The sequence below is a fragment of the Glycine soja genome, chromosome 17, assembly GCF_004193775.1.
Source record: "Glycine soja cultivar W05 chromosome 17, ASM419377v2, whole genome shotgun sequence".
Classification (NCBI taxonomy): Eukaryota; Viridiplantae; Streptophyta; class Magnoliopsida; order Fabales; family Fabaceae; genus Glycine; species Glycine soja.
This window is the reverse complement of record NC_041018.1, coordinates 40,331,704-40,352,878: the sequence shown is the minus strand read 5'-3', so window position 1 is coordinate 40,352,878 and position 21,175 is coordinate 40,331,704. Positions and strand designations below refer to the sequence as shown.

Sequence of the window (21,175 nt, the reverse complement as noted above, 5' to 3'; positions counted from 1 at the left end):
TGGTATAATTCTACTAAAATTAAGTATAAAATTCTTATTAATTTAGATCCATTCGGGGTAGTTTTCCATTTTTAATTTTAAAATATTTAAAAATCAAATTCTATTTTCGTTTTGAATTTTTATTTTTAACTTTGATTTTAAAAATTATTACAAAATAGAAAATGAATTTCATAATCAACAAATCATTTCAAAATTTCTTCTATGTATCTTTGACATCAAAATTTTATAATCCCAAAAAAGTCAATCTAAGAGACTAACGACCAACAATTAGCGACTGTAACTGTACTAAAGATCGACGGCCGATAAACGGCGACCGCAACCAACAACTCCACCATTATCGATGATCAACGATTGCACCATTATCAATAATCAACAACTGTGACTGTGATTAGCGACCAGGGAAGTGAGAAAGAGTAGCTTGAGGGGAGAGACATAAAGTAAAACAAACAACATAAATCCACAAATCTATTTTTATTATTTTTAAAATGGGATAAAAATTATTTTTTTAAAAAAAAAACATCAATTCAACCTCGTTTTTATTGAACACATTTCCATTTAAAAAAAAAACGAAAATTAGCAACGACCTCGAACCCAAGACCTTTTAAGTATTAATTTTCTTGTTCCATTTGTATTGGGAGGAAAACGTGGCGTGTACATTTTGGAGCTAAACTCGATCATTCGAGCACATGTTCACATGAACATATCAGTGCTTTTTTTTTTTTTAATGAATCAATAACATATCAGTTAATAACTACAGGGGAGTTAGATGAATATTTTAACTATTTTAATAATGTTATACAAATTATAATATTTATTTTTAGATTATTTTATATTACCCTTTTACTTTCTCTTTAGAGTATATGCACATCCTAGATTCTTTTAGAATTTGAGGAAAATGAATGTGCTTTTACTTAATTTGACTAACTACTCTATTAGTAGTTTATATTTGTTGGTGCTCATCGGATTGGTGGTCATAATTCATTTCTATGATTATCAACATTATGGTTATTAATTCTGATGAAATAAGTATTCTGCTCTATTTGACTTTACTTATATAATTACCTTATTACGTAATTATGACGAGGATCAAGCTAAAGAATTGGGGGGAACCATTTTGACCAAAGCACCTTCTTCTATGACCCCATACAGCTCTAGCTTTGTACAGAAGTTATTAATTAGTAAAACTCGTCACCTAGATTTCCTTGAGAAGTTATAAATAACATGAATTAAATATATTTTTCATATTTAAAATATACTCTTTTTTTATTGTTACCTAAAATTATTATTATTTTATTTTGCTATCTGATTTTTCCAGATTTTTATCTTTGGTATTTATTTTTTTTTTCTGTTAAATGATAACATATCAGACAAGATACCAATAAGTAATATTATCCTAACTTAAGTCCAACACAAATACATAGCAAGTTTTTTTTTTTCTTCTTTGGTAGTTCTTCCCATGAAATATTCAATCTAAAGAGATTGGTGCTCTTGAATTCGTAATAAAGTCGTCTTTTAATTCATCTTATTTATTTTTTGTCCCACTAATATTGTTATATTTTTTTTTGAAAGGAAAGTTTTTGGTTGTTGTTATAGACATTATTTTTTTTGTTATTAAAATTAAACAGGCAACTCGATTATAACATGTACCTAGAAAATGTATGCATTTATTTTAACCCTTTTTCATAAAAAAAAAAGCTTTTAGAGAAGCCAAATGAAGGGAAATGAAATCGGGGGTATATTAACAATGATCAACATTGCTAAAGCATTTTTGTAAAATAAATATATATTACGTTTTCTGAAAACTGCTGATAATTAATCTTATCCTACATATCAATTCATAATTCATGATTAGATGAAAATATTAGAAACACACTATTAATATATTTTAATTAAATTCCTTAAATAAATAGACAGATACTATTTTCATAGCATATTGTTTCCCCAGTCCCCCTAGTGTCAAGATATGTTATTAAAAGTGTAAGCGATCTTGACCAAAATGCGCACTGAAAAACCTAAAACAAATTGCTAGCAAAAGGAAGGTATATACACTTCTGAACCCCACTAGGATCCCTGTGGATCCTCATGCTTTATATTAGTATCAAAATAAAATAATTTTTCTCCCTGAAGGAAAATTCAAAATTATGCATAGTCAAATAAATATAATGATTTCAATATGCTTTGAAACTCATTTCTCTGCCCATTAAAGGAAACATGAGACGTTGATGGAAACTTGGGGTTGGCTCCTCAAGCTGGGGAAGTTCTTAAACCACCAAATAAAGAATTAATGGACGTGGGTGCCAGCAAAGAGCACTATTAAGTTGATGTTTATGGTGTCAAATCATTTTACAAAAAGATAAATGATGTTTAATATTCATGTTGGGAGAGATGTTATGCCCAAATGGAAAACAACGGCAGTGGGATTAATTGAAAGTTTGAAACACGTACCAAATGGAGTTTCTTGTATGTACGAAAAAAGTATAATTATTAAATGCGCGTTAAAAAAAATGCAATATATAAATAAATAAGCAAATATTTTAAACTTATTAAGAATTTTTTATACAGTTGCATTTTCAGTATTTTTTTTATACATTAGTATATCCAATCAAATCTTACCCATACAAATATGGAACAAATATCTTGAGATATTCTGCTGTAATTATCTTGTAATCAAAATCCCTTCATTAATGGGATTGATTTTTTCAGACTGTCGGTACGTATAGTCTAGTTTTTAATACGTACAATGATTAAAATTGAAAAGGAGTCATAAAAAAAATTAATTATCTTAAAAAGATCACGACGTACGACAAATTTATTAAGTACCTGGAATAAAAAAAATGATCATAAAAGGAAAAAGAAATGGTTATGCAATAAAAGAAAATATTAAGTAGGTAAAAGAAAATTTAAATACAAAAAATAATAAATCAGTTACATGAAAAAGTAATAAATAAGAAATTAAATTGTTTTTTCCTCTTTTATTTACATTATTCATTTTGGTTCTATTTTAAAAATGTTTAATTTGGTTATCTAATTATAAAATAAAATCCAATGTTGTCCTCGTCCAAATTGATACCAACAACGTTAATGAAATTAGATAGCTAGAAGAACATCAATTAATGCATAGTTAGTTTTTTTATATGTGAACTACCATTTTTTATTTTCTTTCAAAATTTCTAAGAAAATACAATTTCCACTGTACTGTATATCATAAAATAAAGTAATATATTTCGAATACATGCAGATTCATTAAACATGTCAAATATACACTGTAAATAGTAGTAATTAAATATTTATTAATCTACTCTATTTATTAATTTACTTTTCCATTATATGTACACCAACTAATACCTAATTAAAAAAAATTAAAATTAAAACTACGAAAGCAATGTTATATTTTATAGGTACATTAAATTCATTAGACATATATCTTACATATAAAGTTTGACTCAACTTATTTTTAACTTTTTTCTTTTAAAAGAAAAAGTTGAACCAAACAGTATTTTTTGTTTTTTATAAAAGCTCTTAAAAAATAAAGAGCTTAATTTTTGTGAAGAAATCATGAAAAGGGAGTTTTAAGAAAAACCATGATAAAATTAATCTTTTTGGAGTTTTCTCTTAGGAACTCACTACGAATGTCTAACAATTCTATTTGCCTATATTTTACATTTTTTTTGTCATGTGAAATAGTTGAAATGTTCTCACCCAAGGGTAAGACATTTTTGCCTATGGGCGCTGAACTTCTCCCTCATCAAATAAACTTTTTTATTACCCTAAAAATAAACTGACATTATTTACATATATTTTATGTTCGTTATTATATTTAAAATGTTTTCCGTCGTCAAATACCTTCACGAAATCATACATGTTTTATTCATCCCTTTAAAAATATTATTGACCAACTATATATAATAACTTAAGCATTTTATTATTTATAATTAATTCTTTTTTCGGGGAATATTTTTTTATTAATGCTATATATATATATATATATATTAATTCAAAAGGAATTTTTAATTAAAAAAATGAAATCTAACAAACAACTTCTACTTTTTATTTTTATTTTTTATTTCTAAATTTAACTTAAAAGTGGCTTTTAAGTAGGAGAAAAATTAGGCCAAACAAACCATCAATTGAAAATTCATTAATACATTTTATTTAGCTACTCTTCCTCAAGCATGTACAATAATTAATAATAATTAAAAAATGAAATAAATATTTAAGAACAAAATATCTAAAATGTTCTCTATTTAGACAGAAAAAATCGATTATTGGACTGCCAATGTTTAGTATCATATATATATAATTAATTTTTACTCATCCATATTACATTAGAATTATAGACATAAATTAAAAAGGAATAAAAAAATAAACAAAAAAGTATACTATGAATACATTATGTACCAGAAAAAATATATGAATACATTAAATCCATTACACCTAACCAACAACAACTATTAACACAAGTGATAGGAGCCTGTGTACTTAAAAAATATTTATTACACCTATTAAATGTACATAAAAAATAGAAGATATTCAATATTTATTAATTTATTTCATTACACCTACCTATTAAATGTACATGCACATTTTGTTAGAAGAAAATGTACATGCACATGATTATGCATACTATGCTACAATTTTTTATTTATAAAAAACTAAAATTGATTTTCTTTCAAAAATATTAAGCGGATGCAATTTCCCCTTATATTCATCCATGGGCTTTTTCAGATATTGCCTCAACTGATATGGGCTTGGGCGTTATTGAAAACCTATGAATGACATGGGCCAGGACGAGATCAAACTGAAAATTACGGCCTTTAGTTGGCTTTGCTATTTTCATTCTTTTATTTTTTCTGAGTTTACCCTCAACCTTTTCAACCTTTTTTAACAAAATTATCCTTGACAGAAATCTCTTATGTTGTGTATATCAACAAGATTTACAACTTCTAATAATATATCAGAAACATGTTTCAATTATTTATATATATATATATATATATATATATATATATATATATATATATATATAAATTTTGTCAAAATATCCAATGAAAATACGATTTTATTTTGCATTGCATTGAGACAATGAAAACGTGTTTGCGTCAAGGTTATTTTTTTGAAAAAGTTGGGAGTAGACTTTTCAAAAATAGAATGTGAATAGAAAAGCCTGCTTGGTGGGTTTTGGTCTGCAGGCCTTCTGAAACAAGAAGGGCCCATGCCCAAAAGGCCGAAGCAATAATAAATGGCCGCGAGTCCAATGCTATTATTATGATAACCGTCGTGGAAAGAGTGAGTGAATATGGACGGTGGTGGAAGGAAAACGCAATACGCAATACGCAATACACATGTTGTGAGAGAGACGCGGAAGGAAGTCGCAAAAACTTTGAACGAGATTTGAATTAAAAGCGTGGTTCATTTTTCGGAAACAAAACAACACAACCAAACAGACAATGTGTTACTAGTATTTATTATGTGTCTATCTTATCCGCTGTTGGAAAATAAAAAATTATACTATAAATAGTAAAATTTATTTTTGATGAAAATGTAAGATACTCACAAATTTGTCATGAAAAATTTAAGTTTAATATATAAAAATATAAAAGTGTGATAAATTAATCTTGTAAATAATTTAATAATTTATTTATTTTTAATTTTATAACTTAATATTAAACTGATATTTAAAAATAAAATTACAATCAAATTAATCCTTAAATATTATAATTTAATAATAAAATAATCTCATAATATAATTATATGTAATGAAATAGTTATTTATTTATATTTTAATTAGTATAATGTATGTTAAAATAAAATGATAGGATAATGTTTCTATTAATTTTTAAGGCACATGAACTTTTGAAAATTTAGAATTTTTCTGAGTTTTTTTTTGAATTAATATTTTTTTTGGACATGTATGTTAAAAACTAAATTTATATTTTTTATTTTTTAGAAGTTAATTTATCATGACATTGCCTTTCAAGAAGGAGTTTGATTATTTATCAATAAAATTAATTAATTAATGATCATGTGGTGGGTAGAATATGAAACAATTTATTTAAATTTATTTGTTGAAATAAACGCTTACTTTTAGTTTGTTTGTGCTTTTGCTTAAAAAAGTATTTTTTTCTTATTTTAAGAAATAAATCTTATATAAGCACTTTTATAAAAGAAAAATACTTATTTTAAAGTTTAAACAAAATTACCGGATGTAAAATTGAAAAAGTAAGTTGGTTTTTCTCGCGGCGTGTTTGGGGTGAAGGTGCAATAAACGGTTTTTATAAAGAAAGAATATGCCGTTGTTATGTTCCTCGCAGACATTCTGAGATGGAAAGTGGGTCTGAGTGTTAAGTTTCCTTCTCTTCCTCTTCTTTATATCGCACGCACTTCTCATGTGAGTGATATTTTTTCTTTCTCTCACGATACCAGGTGCGTGCGTGCGTGCTTCTTCTCTCTCTGATTATAATTTTTTCGTCGTTTTAACATTGGGAGCGTCGTTTGTGATTGCTGTCTCTCTCTGCAACTTCTCTTTCGTTCGTGTTGTTTTCGTTGTGTTTGTTATGTATTGTTGCTTTTTCCTCGATGAACTTTTGCTTTGCGTCGCATCTTTGTGCCTTGAATATTCTGTTTTCCTGTTATGTTGCTTTATTTGGTTGCGTTGCCATAATCTTGTACGGTAAGGAAAATGAAAACCGAAATAAGAAGAAACAAACAATGGAGGGAGAGATTCAGGTTAGGGCTTTGTTTTCTTACCAAATTTGATTATATATAACTATTTCTCGAAGTTCATTTAACTTCTTCATAGAGCCTAATTTTGTGATTCGCTTAGCTCAGTTCTTTTTTCATGAATCACTTGCACTTTTGATTTTACGGGTTCGTATAGTTATTTTTTTTTTTTTTTTTATAATAATGACTTCTGTTGATTCTCTTCTGCGCATGTGTGATGAAATGAGAAAGGTAAAGTTCATGCACGTGTGAGGATGTTTGGATATGGAAGTGTGGTGAAATTCAATTATTAGCAGAATCAAAGGAGGGATAAAGAACAAGGATGAGTGGCAATAAAGTGAGGGGGAGTTTATCACAGTGGCGAAGGAGAATTGGTTTGTTACAACAGGAAAACGACAATCTGTTGTAGAACTTAGTTGATTGGACAAAGGAAATACTAATTCAGTTACAATTCTAAGAAATTGTTTTTGATCTTTTCATTAAATTTTTATTGTTTTTGTGTGTGTTTCGTGCTCTTGGCGATTATGCCATTACTAAATGAACATTGAATTGCTTATCATGTAGTTTTACTGTTCTTCTTGTTGTCAAATGTCAATGATGAGGTTATCTTATTGCAATTATTATTAACCCAAAGGGTTGGCGCAGTGGTGCAAGGTCCCGTTGCGTTTACATGAGTGAAAACGATCTATTTAACGGGAGAACCCGTGTTTGATTCCCATTGTGTGCAAAATTTTCTTGGGCTAATAGCAGTCACGCATCATGAGTGAGATTAGTCTCTAACTTGTGGTCTCTGACTTAGGACAAAAAAAAAATACTGATATTATTGTTTTCTTAATCTTGTGCAGGATTCTGTTAGTGTTTTTAATCTTTTCATTATTTTTTTTTTGTTTTTGTGTGTGTTTCGTGCCCTTTGCCATTATGCCATTACTTAAATGAACATTAAATTGCTTATTGTGTAGTTTTATTGTTCCTCTTGTTGTCAAATGTCAATGATGAGGTTATCTTATTGCAAATAATACTGATATTATTGTTTCAATAATCTTCTGCAGGATTCTGCTAGTGCTGCTCTCTATAGTTTTCTGGAGCTCCTAAAGTGAACTTCATTGCCAGAAATTTGATACATTATATTAGATTTTTTTTAATTGGAATGGGCTCTAGTAAGCAGTCTGCTGGTATTCTTGATACGCTGAAAATGGAGAGGGTTAGAACTATTCTAACCCACACTTATCCTTACCCTCATGAACATTCCCGCCATGCTGTAATTGCTGTTGTTGTGGGTTGCCTCTTTTTCATCTCATCTGACAATATACATACCCTTGTAGAAAAATTAGACAAAAATGTTAAATGGTGGTCTATGTATGCCTGCTTGTTTGGGTTCTTTTATTTCTTTTCATCACCATTTATAGGAAAGACTTTCAAACCAAGCTATTCAAATTTCAGTCGATGGTGAGTTTCTTAGACAACTGTATTGCCATATATGTGTCTATGCTAATATATATATTTATGAAATATTTTATGGGATTAGAAATAATTAAGCATCCATTTTGCAGGTACATAGCTTGGATTTTAGTGGCAGCTGTGTATCATCTTCCTAGCTTTCAGTCAATGGGAGTGGATATGAGGATGAATCTATCTTTATTTTTGACTATATATCTATCTTCCATCTTGTTTCTTCTTGTTTTTCACATCATATTTCTTGGTCTCTGGTATATTGGCTTTGTTTCACGTGTGGCGGGAAAGAGACCAGAAATCTTGACCATTCTTCAAAACTGTGCGGTAAGTTTGGAAGATGATTGTTTGTGTACTTAGAAGATGCAATATTGTTCTGATGGTGTTTTTTGTAAAATAATAATAGGTACTTAGCGTGGCATGCTGTGTATTTTATAGTCATTGTGGTACTTAGAAGATGCAATATTGTTCTGATGGTGTTTTTTGTAAAATAAATAATAGGTACTTAGCGTGGCATGCTGTGTATTTTATAGTCATTGTGGTAACCGTGCCATGTTAAGAGAGAGACCACTTGACCGAAGAAATTCTAACTGGTTTTCTTTCTGGAAAAAAGAGGAGAGGAACACATGGCTTGCAAAGTTTCTTCGGATGAACGAATTGAAAGACCAGGTTTGCTCATCTTGGTTTGCACCAGTTGGATCTGCAAGTGATTATCCTCTCTTGTCGAAGTGGGTTATTTATGGCGAGGTACTTAATATAATGATATAATTATTTGATTTATGCAGTCAGCTGTCGTAATTCATATCTATGTCCATTTTGGTTCTTTACATGGTTTGATGCCAAAATTATTTTTATGTATTAGATAGCTTGCAATGGATCATGTCCTGGTTCATCAGATGAAATTTCTCCCATCTACTCACTTTGGGCTACATTTATTGGGCTTTACATTGCAAATTATGTGGTGGAGAGGTCAACAGGGTGAGTAGTACTTTATAGTTGATTTTATTATGTGCTAAACTTTGTTATCTTCCTGCTTGTAATATGAGTAATTGTTTTTAATTGTTCAAAGTATAAAATTTTTCTGATAATAAGATTTCAATGGAAATTACTGACATTAAAAGCATAGTTTCCTTTGACTACCCAAATCAATAAATGATGTCAGTTTTTATTCTTGTTTTCGAAATTTTGCATCTATGTTTGTTGTAATATTTTTCACTTGTGCAAATGTCCATTTTCTTTTTTCCGGTCATCCCAACAGATTTTTCAGAAAGAACAACACGGCTTAAGTTTTCATATGTATATTAGTCTGTTTTGGTAATGTATGTTAGTTACTTTATTTTTTGTAATACTGTTATTCATTTCCCTGCACAAAGCAATGTGCAATGGTGCCTTGAGCCCTTGGTGCAACAGTGCTGAATGAGTAATAAATTATTATGGCTGGTATTGCATTTTCAAATTACATAGTATTGAGTATCAACCATTTTTTTTCTCATTATTTCACTTGATACCTTCGCATAGCGAAGAGCCTCCGGGCAATGGGGTACGAAGTTTTTTTATTTCACTTGATATCTTTGTTTTTATGTCTGAAAAATCAACAGATGGGCTCTCACTCACCCATTATCTGTTAAAGAATATGAGAAGTTGAAGAAGAAACAAATGAAGCCTGATTTTTTAGACATGGTTCCTTGGTACTCTGGGTATGTATGCATATAAAATATTTTGTTTCCTAGTTTTTTTTTAAAATTTTATTTCAAGGGGTGTTGAAGGTTGTCTTGAATGTGTGGTTACACTTACTAAATAATGCAGAACATCTGCTGATTTATTCAAAACAGTTTTTGACCTCCTGGTATCAGTGACTGTCTTCGTTGGGCGTTTTGACATGCGTATGATGCAGGTAACTTTTTTTATTTTCTCCATGCCCATTATTTATACTATTCTGTAAGTATGTTTTTTTTATAATGTGAAGTACTTAGCTGACTATATTATACCCTCTGTATTGCCATCGTTGCAAGTATTTGCATACCTTTGAAAGGAATTTTCAGTTAATCTAAATCTGGAGTTGGGCAATGTTAAAACTTAAAAGGATCGTAGTTTTCTGTATTGTTGCCACGTGCCTATGACCTTGAATCTGGTCTTTTTTCTTTAAGAGCAATAAAACAAAATCAAAGCCTGAAATGTGGATGTGCACATTATGCTTGTAAAATTGAGCGTTTTGTAATATCTAGTCTCCAGATTTAGATTTCTATTGTTTTGTGCAGCTTTTGACTTTTTATTTAGCATGCCAAAATTGAACTATTTTTTTATCTGTATTATTTATAAAATAATTTTTGAGGCTTTATATTTTTTATGATGAGATGTCAAGTTGAAAAGAATATTTCTGAATGAATGAGAAAATTAGTAGGCTGTGTGTTGAAAGTACACTGTATAGGCAAAACCAAGTAAACGGTAATTGCCAACTTTCCTAGCATTAGACCCAAATTAATCAACTATCCTAATATTGGAATGATTTACACTAATTAAAAAGCAAACAAAGTCAGACTGTTAAAACGTGCATTATTCTATGATGTGAATAAGTTTGCTTTTTGTTCATCCTCATTTTGCTGGTATGCCAGCATTAACAAGTCTTATTTTCATTAACAGGCAGCAATGAGTAGGGTTAGTGATGGAAATCATCAAGATGATCTTCTATATGATCATTTTAGTGAGAAGGATGATTTTTGGTTTGACTTTATGGCTGATACCGGTGATGGTGGGAACTCATCTTATGCTGTTGCACGGCTACTTGCTAAGCCTTTTATTCGGACACTGAAAGATGATTCTGAGCTTACCTTGCCACGTGGAAACTTGCTAATTATTGGGGGTGATCTTGCGTAAGCTGTCTGCATTTACTATTGCGAATTGTGGCTATTATCACACGATTTGGTCAATTGTTATTTATTATTTGTGAGTTTCAGAATGATAAGTTGACACCATTTAATGCCATGGTTCTTGATTGAGAATTTTGAATACTTAGGTCTAAAATCAAATCATGAAACAAGGAATTCTGAGTCTTCTGTACATAGTTTTGTACATTTATGTGGAGGGCTACTAACCAGATGCCACATCATATACCATTTATATTACCCATCAACTTCTTTTTGCTTCAGTAAACAGTGTGATTAAAGGCAAAACGTATCTTATAACTGGGTTTTGCATTTTGTAGAGTTATCTGTGTAGATCAATTTTTCAACTTCAATTTTAGGAAATTGAGAGTATTTAACAAGTGTTGTGTTTTTTTTCCTTTTGAAATACTCTGGCATGGTTACTACTAGTTTCAGGCATGCTTTGATATTGATTACTGATTTTCTGCTTCACCCCTTCTAGGCTTCTTCATGGACCAGGTAGTTGACTAGTGTAAAGGTGTAAATGAGTTGTCAAGCCAAATATTTGAAGTTTGAGCTTGACTTGTGAAGAAAGAGATTGTTAAGTTTGGCTCTTTTACCCAAACAAGCCAAATTTAAAGATTGTCCAAACAAACCAAATTTAAAGATTGTCCAAACGAGCCAAATTTAAAGATTGTGCTTGGCTTATTTGACTCATTTGTGGCATAATTATTTTTATTTTTCTATGAAACAAATGTTTGTTTATTAATGTAGTATTTAGTAGACACCTTCATGCTAGGTGAAGTAAAAAAGAGAAATAAAATATAATTTTATATTCAAAATAACTGACTTGAGATTGGAAATGAAAATGACAATGACAACTTTTTTTTAAGTTTATGGATACCCATTAAAAATGACTCTTGATAATTGAAGTAAGGTAAATGATATGCATACGTGAATAATAAATAAAATTACAAATTTTCAAGTTAATACAATAAATGACATCACAAATTCACAATCATCTAGGTATACATACATCATTGAGCTATTTGTGGGCTGTTAATGACAATTGGCTCATTTAAATAATCAAACATAACTTTAAGCTTGAGCTTGTTTGTTTAGCTAATCAAACGAGCTTGATTGAACATTTAAAAAGTTGAGCTCAAATAATTCATACATAGTTTAACTCATTTACATCCAGAAAATTAGCTTTACTGAACTTGTTTGAAATGTCAGCTTATTCTGGGACTCCAAAACTGCTTTTTCATCCGGAAAATTCAAGTTTCAACCGTCTCTCTCAATGTTCTGTAGATATATATATATATATATTTTTTCCTTCAATGACTTATTTATGTTCTGTTGCAGGTATCCAAATCCATCAGCATTCACATATGAAAGGCGTCTTTTTGTTCCTTTTGAATATGCTCTTCAACCTCCTCCTTGGTATAAAGCAGAGCAGATTGCTGTGAACAAGCCGGAGGTACCCTTTGGGGCTCAATTAAAACAGTACAATGGACCTCAATGTTTTGTTATTCCTGGAAACCATGGTTAGTTTTAGCTCCTGGATCAAGCCTTACCAAATTAAATGTGTTATTTTTCATGGTGTTCATTAAATAACCAGTCCCCCCCCCCCTTTTTATTTATCATCTTGCTACTTTTTTTTTTTCAATTGATTATCATATTTGTTTTGGTCATTTTACCTCATCTAACTTTTTTTTTTAAATTTAAAACTGTGTATTTATGCCTAACACTATGGTTACTAATTAATATAATTATTTTCTTCACAGACTGGTTTGATGGACTCCAGACCTTTATGAGGTATATATGTCATAGAAGCTGGTTAGGTGGATGGCTCATGCCCCAGAAGAAGAGTTATTTTGCTTTGCAACTCCCAAAACGGTGGTGGGTTTTTGGGCTTGATCTAGCTCTTCATGGTGATATTGATGTGTACCAATTCAAGTTCTTTTCGGAACTGATAACAGAGAAAGTAAATATTCTGCCTGTTTACCTTTTGTCTTTTCATTTCTATGAAATGAAGTACAGCACTGTTTGTTCACCTTTTTATTATTATTATTTTTTATTTCTACTCATTCTTTTGTTGCCATTGATTTCATATAAAATAATGATTGATGTATGTAACATTTAATAGTAAAATACTTAATGTGAGAGGTGGGAGAGGGATGATGAAAACAGTATAGTAACTTGGAAAATATTTTCTAGAGTTGTACTGTAGATGGACGGAGAAATAATTCATCATAATCTCTAAAAAATAGAAACTACAAATTATCTAGCTTGTAATTTACGGGATATTCACACTCTGATTCAATAAAATAGAATTTTTACAATGATAAAATCAAATTAGTCGTATTCATTGATGGATTCCAACATAGTATTACACAATTAATTTTGTGTAGGGCTATTTCAATCTTATTATTCTAGGATTGCTCCTGACCAACAATACAGGCATTCTTTGTGATTAACTTGCTTGTTTTATCCCTGCTAGTGAAATTTGGAACATCTTGTCCATTAAGGGGCTAATGAAATTTGGTTCTGTTGTAATGTTTTTAGTAAATCCATTTTTTATAGTTTGAGTACCCTTTCTAGATGCTATGTTTCACTTATGAACTTGTTGCTTATGCAATGTCCTGTTTGACAAAGCAAGCTTTGATCAGTAGATATTTAACATATTGTTTTTTTTTTTTTTACTTTTTCTATTTATTACTGGCTCTAACCTGAGTCCTTATAACTCATATTATTTGACCTATATACTGATTGATTGTCCACAACTTTTACCATGGCCATCTTTTATCCAGGTTCAAGACGATGACTCTGTGATCATTATTACTCATGAACCTAATTGGCTCACTGACTGGTATTGGAATGATGTTACTGGAAAGAATATTTCACACCTTATTTCTGATTATTTAAGAGGAAGATGTAAGCTTCGAATGGCTGGGGACTTGCATCATTACATGCGTCACTCTCATGTAAAGTCAGATGGGCCTGTACATATTCACCATCTTCTTGTTAATGGTTGTGGTGGTGCATTTCTACATCCTACCCATGTTTTCAGTAAATTCAACAAACTTGATGAAGTTTCCTATGAATGCAAAGCTGCATATCCTTCCTTTGAGGATTCGAGCAGGGTATGTAGAGTGTCAATTAATTGCTTATTATAGTTCTCCTTCTCTTACTTGTAAGCACAAAATCGCTTTTTTTTTAAAAAAATATTTTACTAGCACGTTATGGTTGTAACATATTTTTAAATTTGATGCAGATTGCATTGGGAAATATCCTAAAATTTCGGAAAAAGAACTGGCAATTTGATTTTATTGGTGGCATTATATATTTTGTATTAGTCTTTTCAATGTTTCCACAAGTGAGTTCCTCCATATCTTATTTTTAGTTTTATTTTGTATGCTTTCAGTGTCAATTATGGTTTTTGAGCTGTTGGATTCTTGTTCTTTCCTTTTGGCCCATAGAGATAAGCAGAGATTAGCATTTTGCTTATCTGTTAAGATACTATCATCTGTTGCTATTTGCTAAGATGCAATTGTTTTGTGTACTTGGTTTCTAGTGTGAGCTGAATCACATCCTCCAAGATGATACATTTTCTGGTCACATAAAGAGTTTCCTTGGTACTGTGTGGAATGGATTTATATATATTCTGCAGCACTCTTGTGTGTCACTAGTGGGAGCTATACTATTACTAATTGCGGCATATTCTTTTGTTCCACCCAAATTGTCACGGAAGAAACGAGCAATAATTGGAGTTCTTCATGTTTCTGCTCACCTTGCAGCAGCACTGATACTTATGTTGCTTCTTGAAATAGGTGTTGAAATATGCATCCAGCATAAGTTGCTAGCAACTTCAGGTTTGGTTTTTCTATATGTTGAACAATTTGTATTGATACAACGTTTTGTAACTAGTTTTGCTCAAGTTGATAAATAATATATCTTAGCTTAATTTTAAATTACACTTTTGATCCTTTTAGTTTCACGAAATTCCTATTTTCGTCCCCACTTTTAATTGCAACTTGAAGTTTTGAAATCAACACAATGAAGTCCCCTTGTCAGATTGACATTGACTTAGCATTCTTTTGCTGATGTGGTGTTATGCCATGCCATTTCCAAAAGTCCAGCAAATAGAATCTTATCATCCATTTTATTGAAAATAATATTGGCATGTCAGCTGACTGCCACATCAGCACTAATCTGAGGGTACTTAACTTCATGAATTTGAAAATGGTTAGAAATATAAAATTGTTGGGCTTCCACCAAACATTGTAAGCTTTGGGGTGAATTGACCATTGACATGGTATTAAGAGTTTGTACGATCAAGTTGTTAGGTGTTCTCATTTTCATAATTAAGTTAGATTTCAGTTGAAGGTAAAATGGCCATTTGCATAGTCCATATTTTAAAGCAAAAGTGGTATTGCATGGGGGTTTGGGGGGATGCTAGAAACAACACACTACTATTATGAGGATAAAATTGTGACTATTGCAGTGAATGGAACTAAATAGAGCTTCAGTTAAATGAGGAAGACGAGATGCATAATTTCAGATTTTTATTGTGTGTAATCCTGCATTCCAGATTTTACAAGTCACACCATATTGACATATCCATAAGGACATGTTCATTGTTACGTTGCTTATAAAGGATAGACTTCCATCTTTATAATTATCTTGTTGGAAATTATATTTCTATTGTTGTATCTTTATTTTGTTGGAAGCTAGATTCAATAGGTTCACAATGACCTGCTGGAACTTAGCTTTGGTGATATTGATATGACTCCTGATCTGGTGAATTTTGGCACAAGGTCCTTTGACTAATTTGCCATTACTCATCACAAATAAATTAGAGAAAAAGATTTCAGCACTTTGTAAAGTGGGATTGTGTGTGTGTGATGATGATATTTGGTTTATAATGTCTGGTTTTTTTTTGGGGGGGTGTAATCCAGGGTATCACACTTTATATCAGTGGTATAGATCAGTGGAAAGTGAGCACTTTCCTGATCCAACTGGACTCAGAGCTCGTATCGAACAATGGACATTTGGACTTTATCCGGCATGTATCAAGTATTTAATGTCTGCTTTTGATGTGCCAGAGGTGAGTAAATTCTTTGAATTATTTTATTTTTGACTTTTCTTATAATGGATCCTGTCACGGAGATGGTTTTCTATTTTTCTCAGGTCATGGCAGTCTCCCGGAACAATATTTGCCAGAATGGATTAGAATCTATTTCCCGAGGGGGTGCTGTAATATATTATGCTTCTGTCTTCCTTTATTTTTGGGTCTTCTCGACCCCTGTTGTTTCCTTGGTGTTTGGGAGCTACTTATACATTTGCATCAACTGGCTTCACTTACACTTTGATGAAGCCTTTTCATCTCTTCGAATAGCTAATTACAAATCATTCACACGGTTTCACATCAATTCGGATGGTGATCTTGAAGTTTATACTTTGGCTGTTGATAAGGTAGGAAGCCAACACTCAATTCAACTATTTGTTTTATGTAAAGTGAAGTATTGAATTGGTTCAGGTTAGATAACTGATACACTTTAGCGGTAAGTATTGAATCATTGTCTAACATTTTGAATGTGCAGGTTCCAAAGGAGTGGAAGCTTGATCCTGATTGGGATGGAGAGACAAAACATCCACATGAGTTGAGTCATTTAAGAAGGTTTCCCAGCAAATGGAGGGCAGCCATTGCCCACCTGGATCCAGTTCATACGGTTAAAATTGTTGACCATTTCGTTATTGGACGCACAGATAAGAATGACTGTGCTACTACTGCACCTAACGGGCCAGTTCAATGATTTGTTGATTTGGTTTGGTTATCCTGTTTGTAACATTATTTAGGAAGCAATTTGAAGAAAAAAAAAATAGTAGTTTCCACATATTTTTGTTTCTTTTTTCTATTTCTGCAAGGTGAGATAGTTGGACTAGTGCGAATTCCATGGTCTTTAATGCAAGTCCCTGACAAGTCAAACCTCGGTTGAATTTAATGGTGAATCCGAAAATGGCTAATTTAATTCAATCAATATCTGAGTTGGTGAATTAAACGCATTGTTTGTCTAAATTGGAAAAAAAAAATCAGTAAAATTAGAAAAAGCTGAATTAATGTTAAAATGATAGTATAGTATAATTCATAGGATTGTTGTAGTGATGTAAAATTTTGTTGTATTTATAAGTGAGAGAATGATTATTTAATGAAAAATTTATGTTTGATATTTTTTTTGTGTAATATTTCTTTGAGAGAATGACAGTTACATATTGCAAGTGAGGGATGATTTTTGACCTAAGACAAAAAAAAATGATAGTATAGTATTATAAAATTTCAAATGGTATCCTAACCCTATTCTTCTTTATATCAGGGAAAATAATTTGAAAATTTGAAGATTCATGTTTACGTAACAGTGGAACCAGCCAAGTGTAAAATATGTAGGATTGGAATTGTTTAAAGTTCGGCTATGTTAAGTCCAACTTAATAGGGAATATACGGATAGGCTATTCTAAGTGTAAAATAACCGTGACATTTAAGACTATAGAAGAACTAGTATTTGTATTTCGATTTCTTGATATCAACTAATTGCAATAAACACAAGACTGTTGAGTGGAAGCAGGAAAGAACTTGCGGATAAAATCTTGTTAACGTAAGGATTTATTTGTTTATTAGTCTTCGTGAAAATGATTTATTGATCATGACATACTATTTGTATTTTTACTTTTTTAGATGGTTGATATTAATTTGATATGAGAATGCATTTAATCATGTCCGTGACACCCAGAGAAACAAAAGCTCCAATGCACAGGTCGTTGTACCTGAGGAGGGAGAGAGTTGAAACTTCTAACTTACATTCATATGCATTTTTCTTGCATAAAATATCAACTTCAATTATAAAAACCAACTTTTCTTTTTATGATGTTGACTAAACCATTGCCCTGGTAACAACATTAAATGCTTGATTACTTTAAATTAAAGTTTCCAAGAAGTGGCACCCAAGTACATAGAATAATCCTATGCTAGTCAAAGAAGAAGCAATCTTTGTTTTGTCTATTGGTGTCAAAATCAGTTATTGTGTCGTATTATATTTGGTTAGTCTGAGAAGAGAAAATTCTGATATGATGTGCCTCTCAGCGTTTTATACACATCATCCCAGTTTTCAATTTGCTTCAATAATGGGGCAGTGTGAATCTTGACCTGCCTGCTGTGCATATCTCTGAAAGGCAATCTCAGAAATTCTTGTACATCTTTCAGCTTCTGTAGATGAAAAAAAAAAATCAACATTGAATTATATGCTAATATGGTCGAATTTTGATCCATGGCTACCTAAACATATTTTGTACTGAGTTTTATGATTGACTTGATGGTTGAAGAAACAAGAGAGGAAAGAAAAGTCGTAAGTTCAATTCTCTCTCACTACTAACAACTAACAACTAACACCTGGTTTTGCCCTGTGATTTAATTATGTACTTACACAGTTACACATTTCACTATGAAAACCACTAACTCAAAAACCAAATTTTTTAATTAACATACTATCATTATTTCATGATCAGATTAAAATATAAAAACTTATGGAGGCAGTGAATCAAAACTAAACTATAGAATTAATTAATTAAATAAATAATAGTTTAAGAATTGTGATGGTACAGGCACAGCACATGCTTTTAGCATTGGTAAACTTACCGTGGCATTTTTTATGAGATCTTCATAGTAGAGAACAATGTGGCGAGTGTTCTTAAAGTATTCAATGGCTTTTGCAGCTGTCTCCTCTGTTTGATTTAGCTCTGTCATCAACAACGTGGTATTGATCCATGGCCTGTATTTTGCGAGAATTCCAGCCTGCCCAAGAAAAACTAATTCAACTATTTCATTTTTGCAATCAATGCACATGTTTAGCTTTAATTAATTCTATTATAAAAGTTACTTTGCAATCAAAACCTCAGCATCATGTTGCATTTGATTATAAACTGATGGTGTTGCTATCCAGTGTGCTTAGGATTTGGTTAAGAAACTAAAAATAAAATATTTAGTTGATTAACTAAAAGAGCAAAATAAAAATTATGAGCAATACAATTTTATGTTTTTCAATAAAAATCTCTTTTTTTAGTTGATTAACTAATTGTTAGCATTTGCCATAAAGTAAGTGTATTAAAATTAACAATATGTGCACATACATAACAAATTATAAGTGTATTAAAATATCAACAATTGGTTTCCTTATCATTGACTAGAAATATTTACTTTATCTTCACTCAATTTAATCAAATCCAGTTATAAGCTTTTCTCAACATGCAATAAGCCTAATCCAACCATGTAATCCAAACACAAAGACACAATATTATTAGTAAGGAAGAAAGGGCAATAGAGAGAGTGTGGGAGACCTCTAATGTGGAGTGGACATGAGATTTATGTGTTCCATTCAATGGCTTTGCCTTTTTGTCATAAGAATTTGCTAGCACAGATACCATTCTACGAAGCAAATTCCTTCTGAAAAGGAATATTGTAGAAACTCTCCTCCGTTCAAAGTATTCCCCTATCTCCTTATGATGCTCCATCAAACCCTGCCAATATATGCATCTATTCTTTTAGCAACAACATCATCCTATAGAGTATAGACACAAGTCACATAACATAACCAACCCATGATAGACATTATAAGATTGATTTAGTGGTGAAAGGAGAAGAAAGGTTGGAGAGCTCGTGGATTTGAATCCTTCCACTGCAAAAAATACTAACAACTAATATCTGTGGATTAAAAAAAAAAAAAAAACCCCATGATGGTTCATGAAATTGAAACACCCTTCAGTTACCTGATTAAGCATCCACTTGTAGCCCACAGCTGCGGAACACTCGTTCTTGGAAGCACCACTGAACCAATCAAGATTGAACACTTCATCCATTGTCATCAAAATTGAAGATACATTCTCCCTTCTTTTGGCCACACTAAATATCTCTCCATTGGAACTTACATTCATATGACTGTTCAACAACGTCTCAAACCATCCACTCCCCGATCTTTGCATTGTCAATATGACAAAAAACCGTACAGGATTGCAAGCACACTCCTCTCTGCTCATTCACCAATCATTCAATATAACTAATTAATCAAACGCACATGAATTAATGTTCATGGAAAATTAAAAAAAAATTCTTCCTCAAAGCATATGCATTTATATAAACATCGACAAAATCCTTATCCTACCAGGTGAAGTCAGTTACATGGATCACACAACATTATTTGACTCAGTTAAAGACCAAATTCAAGATACATGCATGTATGTATATAATTAAATAGAATATATACCTGTTGTAAGTTTTGGGTTGTGGATAATGCAAGGGTACTTCCCATTCTTCCACACTAGAAGGATGACATGACTGGTTGATGACTCTTAGTTCCAACAACTTGCTATTTGTGCGAATTCTTGTTGGTTTCTCTAAATTAACTGAGCAAATGTATAGTCCACAAGTTGCAGCCATGGCTAAAACTACCAACCTCAATGTTGATGGAAATTTCTTTATAGATTTAATGTCCATGGAGTCCTGAAATGAGAGAGTTACCGCATGTCACACTCTAGCTAATATTGTACATTAATGTGATTAAGATTTAATACAAAGCAGCAAACAAGAAAAAGAAAAGAAAAGAAAAAACATAGTAGCAACGAATGATGATAGTACTTATCTCACCTTCTTGAGGATAAATATTTGTTCAATCATGTTTCAGGGGAATGAAGGACAACGACAAAGACCCTCTTCTTCCCCTTCACTGTTTTTATGTCCACCCCCTTTGTTCATCTTCTCTATGTTTTTGGAGTTTAAATTCAGAGTTTCGAGGTTTCCACGTGAAATTCAGCGTTGTTCAAGCAATTTGGTCTTGCTGTGGTTCCCTTCTCCATGTTTTTTTTTTTCCAACTACAACTTAAATTACACGGCATACAAAATATATAGTATATGATATATATATTTATGTTAAAGTATGTGTCAGTGTATCGTATCTTAAAATGTAATACTTTTTTTTTGTCGAAGACGACAGAGGAAAAGTATACGAGGTGGTGGGTCCACAGTTCTTTCTTTGGAATTTCACTTTGATTTGAGTTACACGAGATAATGGACAAGTACTTACCAAGCCATTTATCGG

The 21,175-nt window shown here is 31.3% G+C and overlaps 2 protein-coding genes across 6 annotated transcripts; one reads left to right on the top strand and one right to left on the bottom strand.

Annotated features, from left to right (window-relative positions):
* The first annotated feature begins 6,296 nt into the window (after nt 1-6,296).
* Nucleotides 6,297-17,074, top strand: LOC114392560. Of its 5 annotated transcripts, none has more exons than XM_028353738.1 (16): nt 6,297-6,423; nt 7,770-8,166; nt 8,271-8,496; nt 8,671-8,916; nt 9,032-9,147; nt 9,768-9,866; nt 9,976-10,063; nt 10,810-11,039; nt 12,396-12,577; nt 12,818-13,017; nt 13,844-14,176; nt 14,308-14,409; nt 14,608-14,905; nt 15,992-16,140; nt 16,224-16,508; nt 16,637-17,074. In XM_028353738.1, exons 2-16 carry the CDS (start codon nt 7,868-7,870, stop codon nt 16,847-16,849), a joined length of 3,066 nt encoding a protein of 1,021 aa, XP_028209539.1. In that variant the 5' UTR covers nt 6,297-6,423; nt 7,770-7,867; the 3' UTR covers nt 16,850-17,074. The 5 variants fall into 5 exon arrangements, with proteins under 5 accessions (XP_028209539.1, XP_028209544.1, XP_028209542.1 ...); XM_028353741.1 differs by having other exon boundaries at nt 6,305-6,388; XM_028353740.1 differs by having other exon boundaries at nt 6,313-6,431.
* An 896-nt stretch (nt 17,075-17,970) lies between these two features.
* Nucleotides 17,971-20,939, bottom strand: LOC114392561. Its single transcript, XM_028353744.1, has 6 exons — nt 20,725-20,939; nt 20,345-20,580; nt 19,851-20,109; nt 19,422-19,601; nt 18,724-18,879; nt 17,971-18,294 (listed from the first exon to the last, which is right to left on the bottom strand). Exons 1-6 carry the CDS (start codon nt 20,752-20,754, stop codon nt 18,130-18,132), a joined length of 1,026 nt encoding a protein of 341 aa, XP_028209545.1. The 5' UTR covers nt 20,755-20,939; the 3' UTR covers nt 17,971-18,129.
* Between the last annotated feature and the right edge of the window lie 236 nt (nt 20,940-21,175).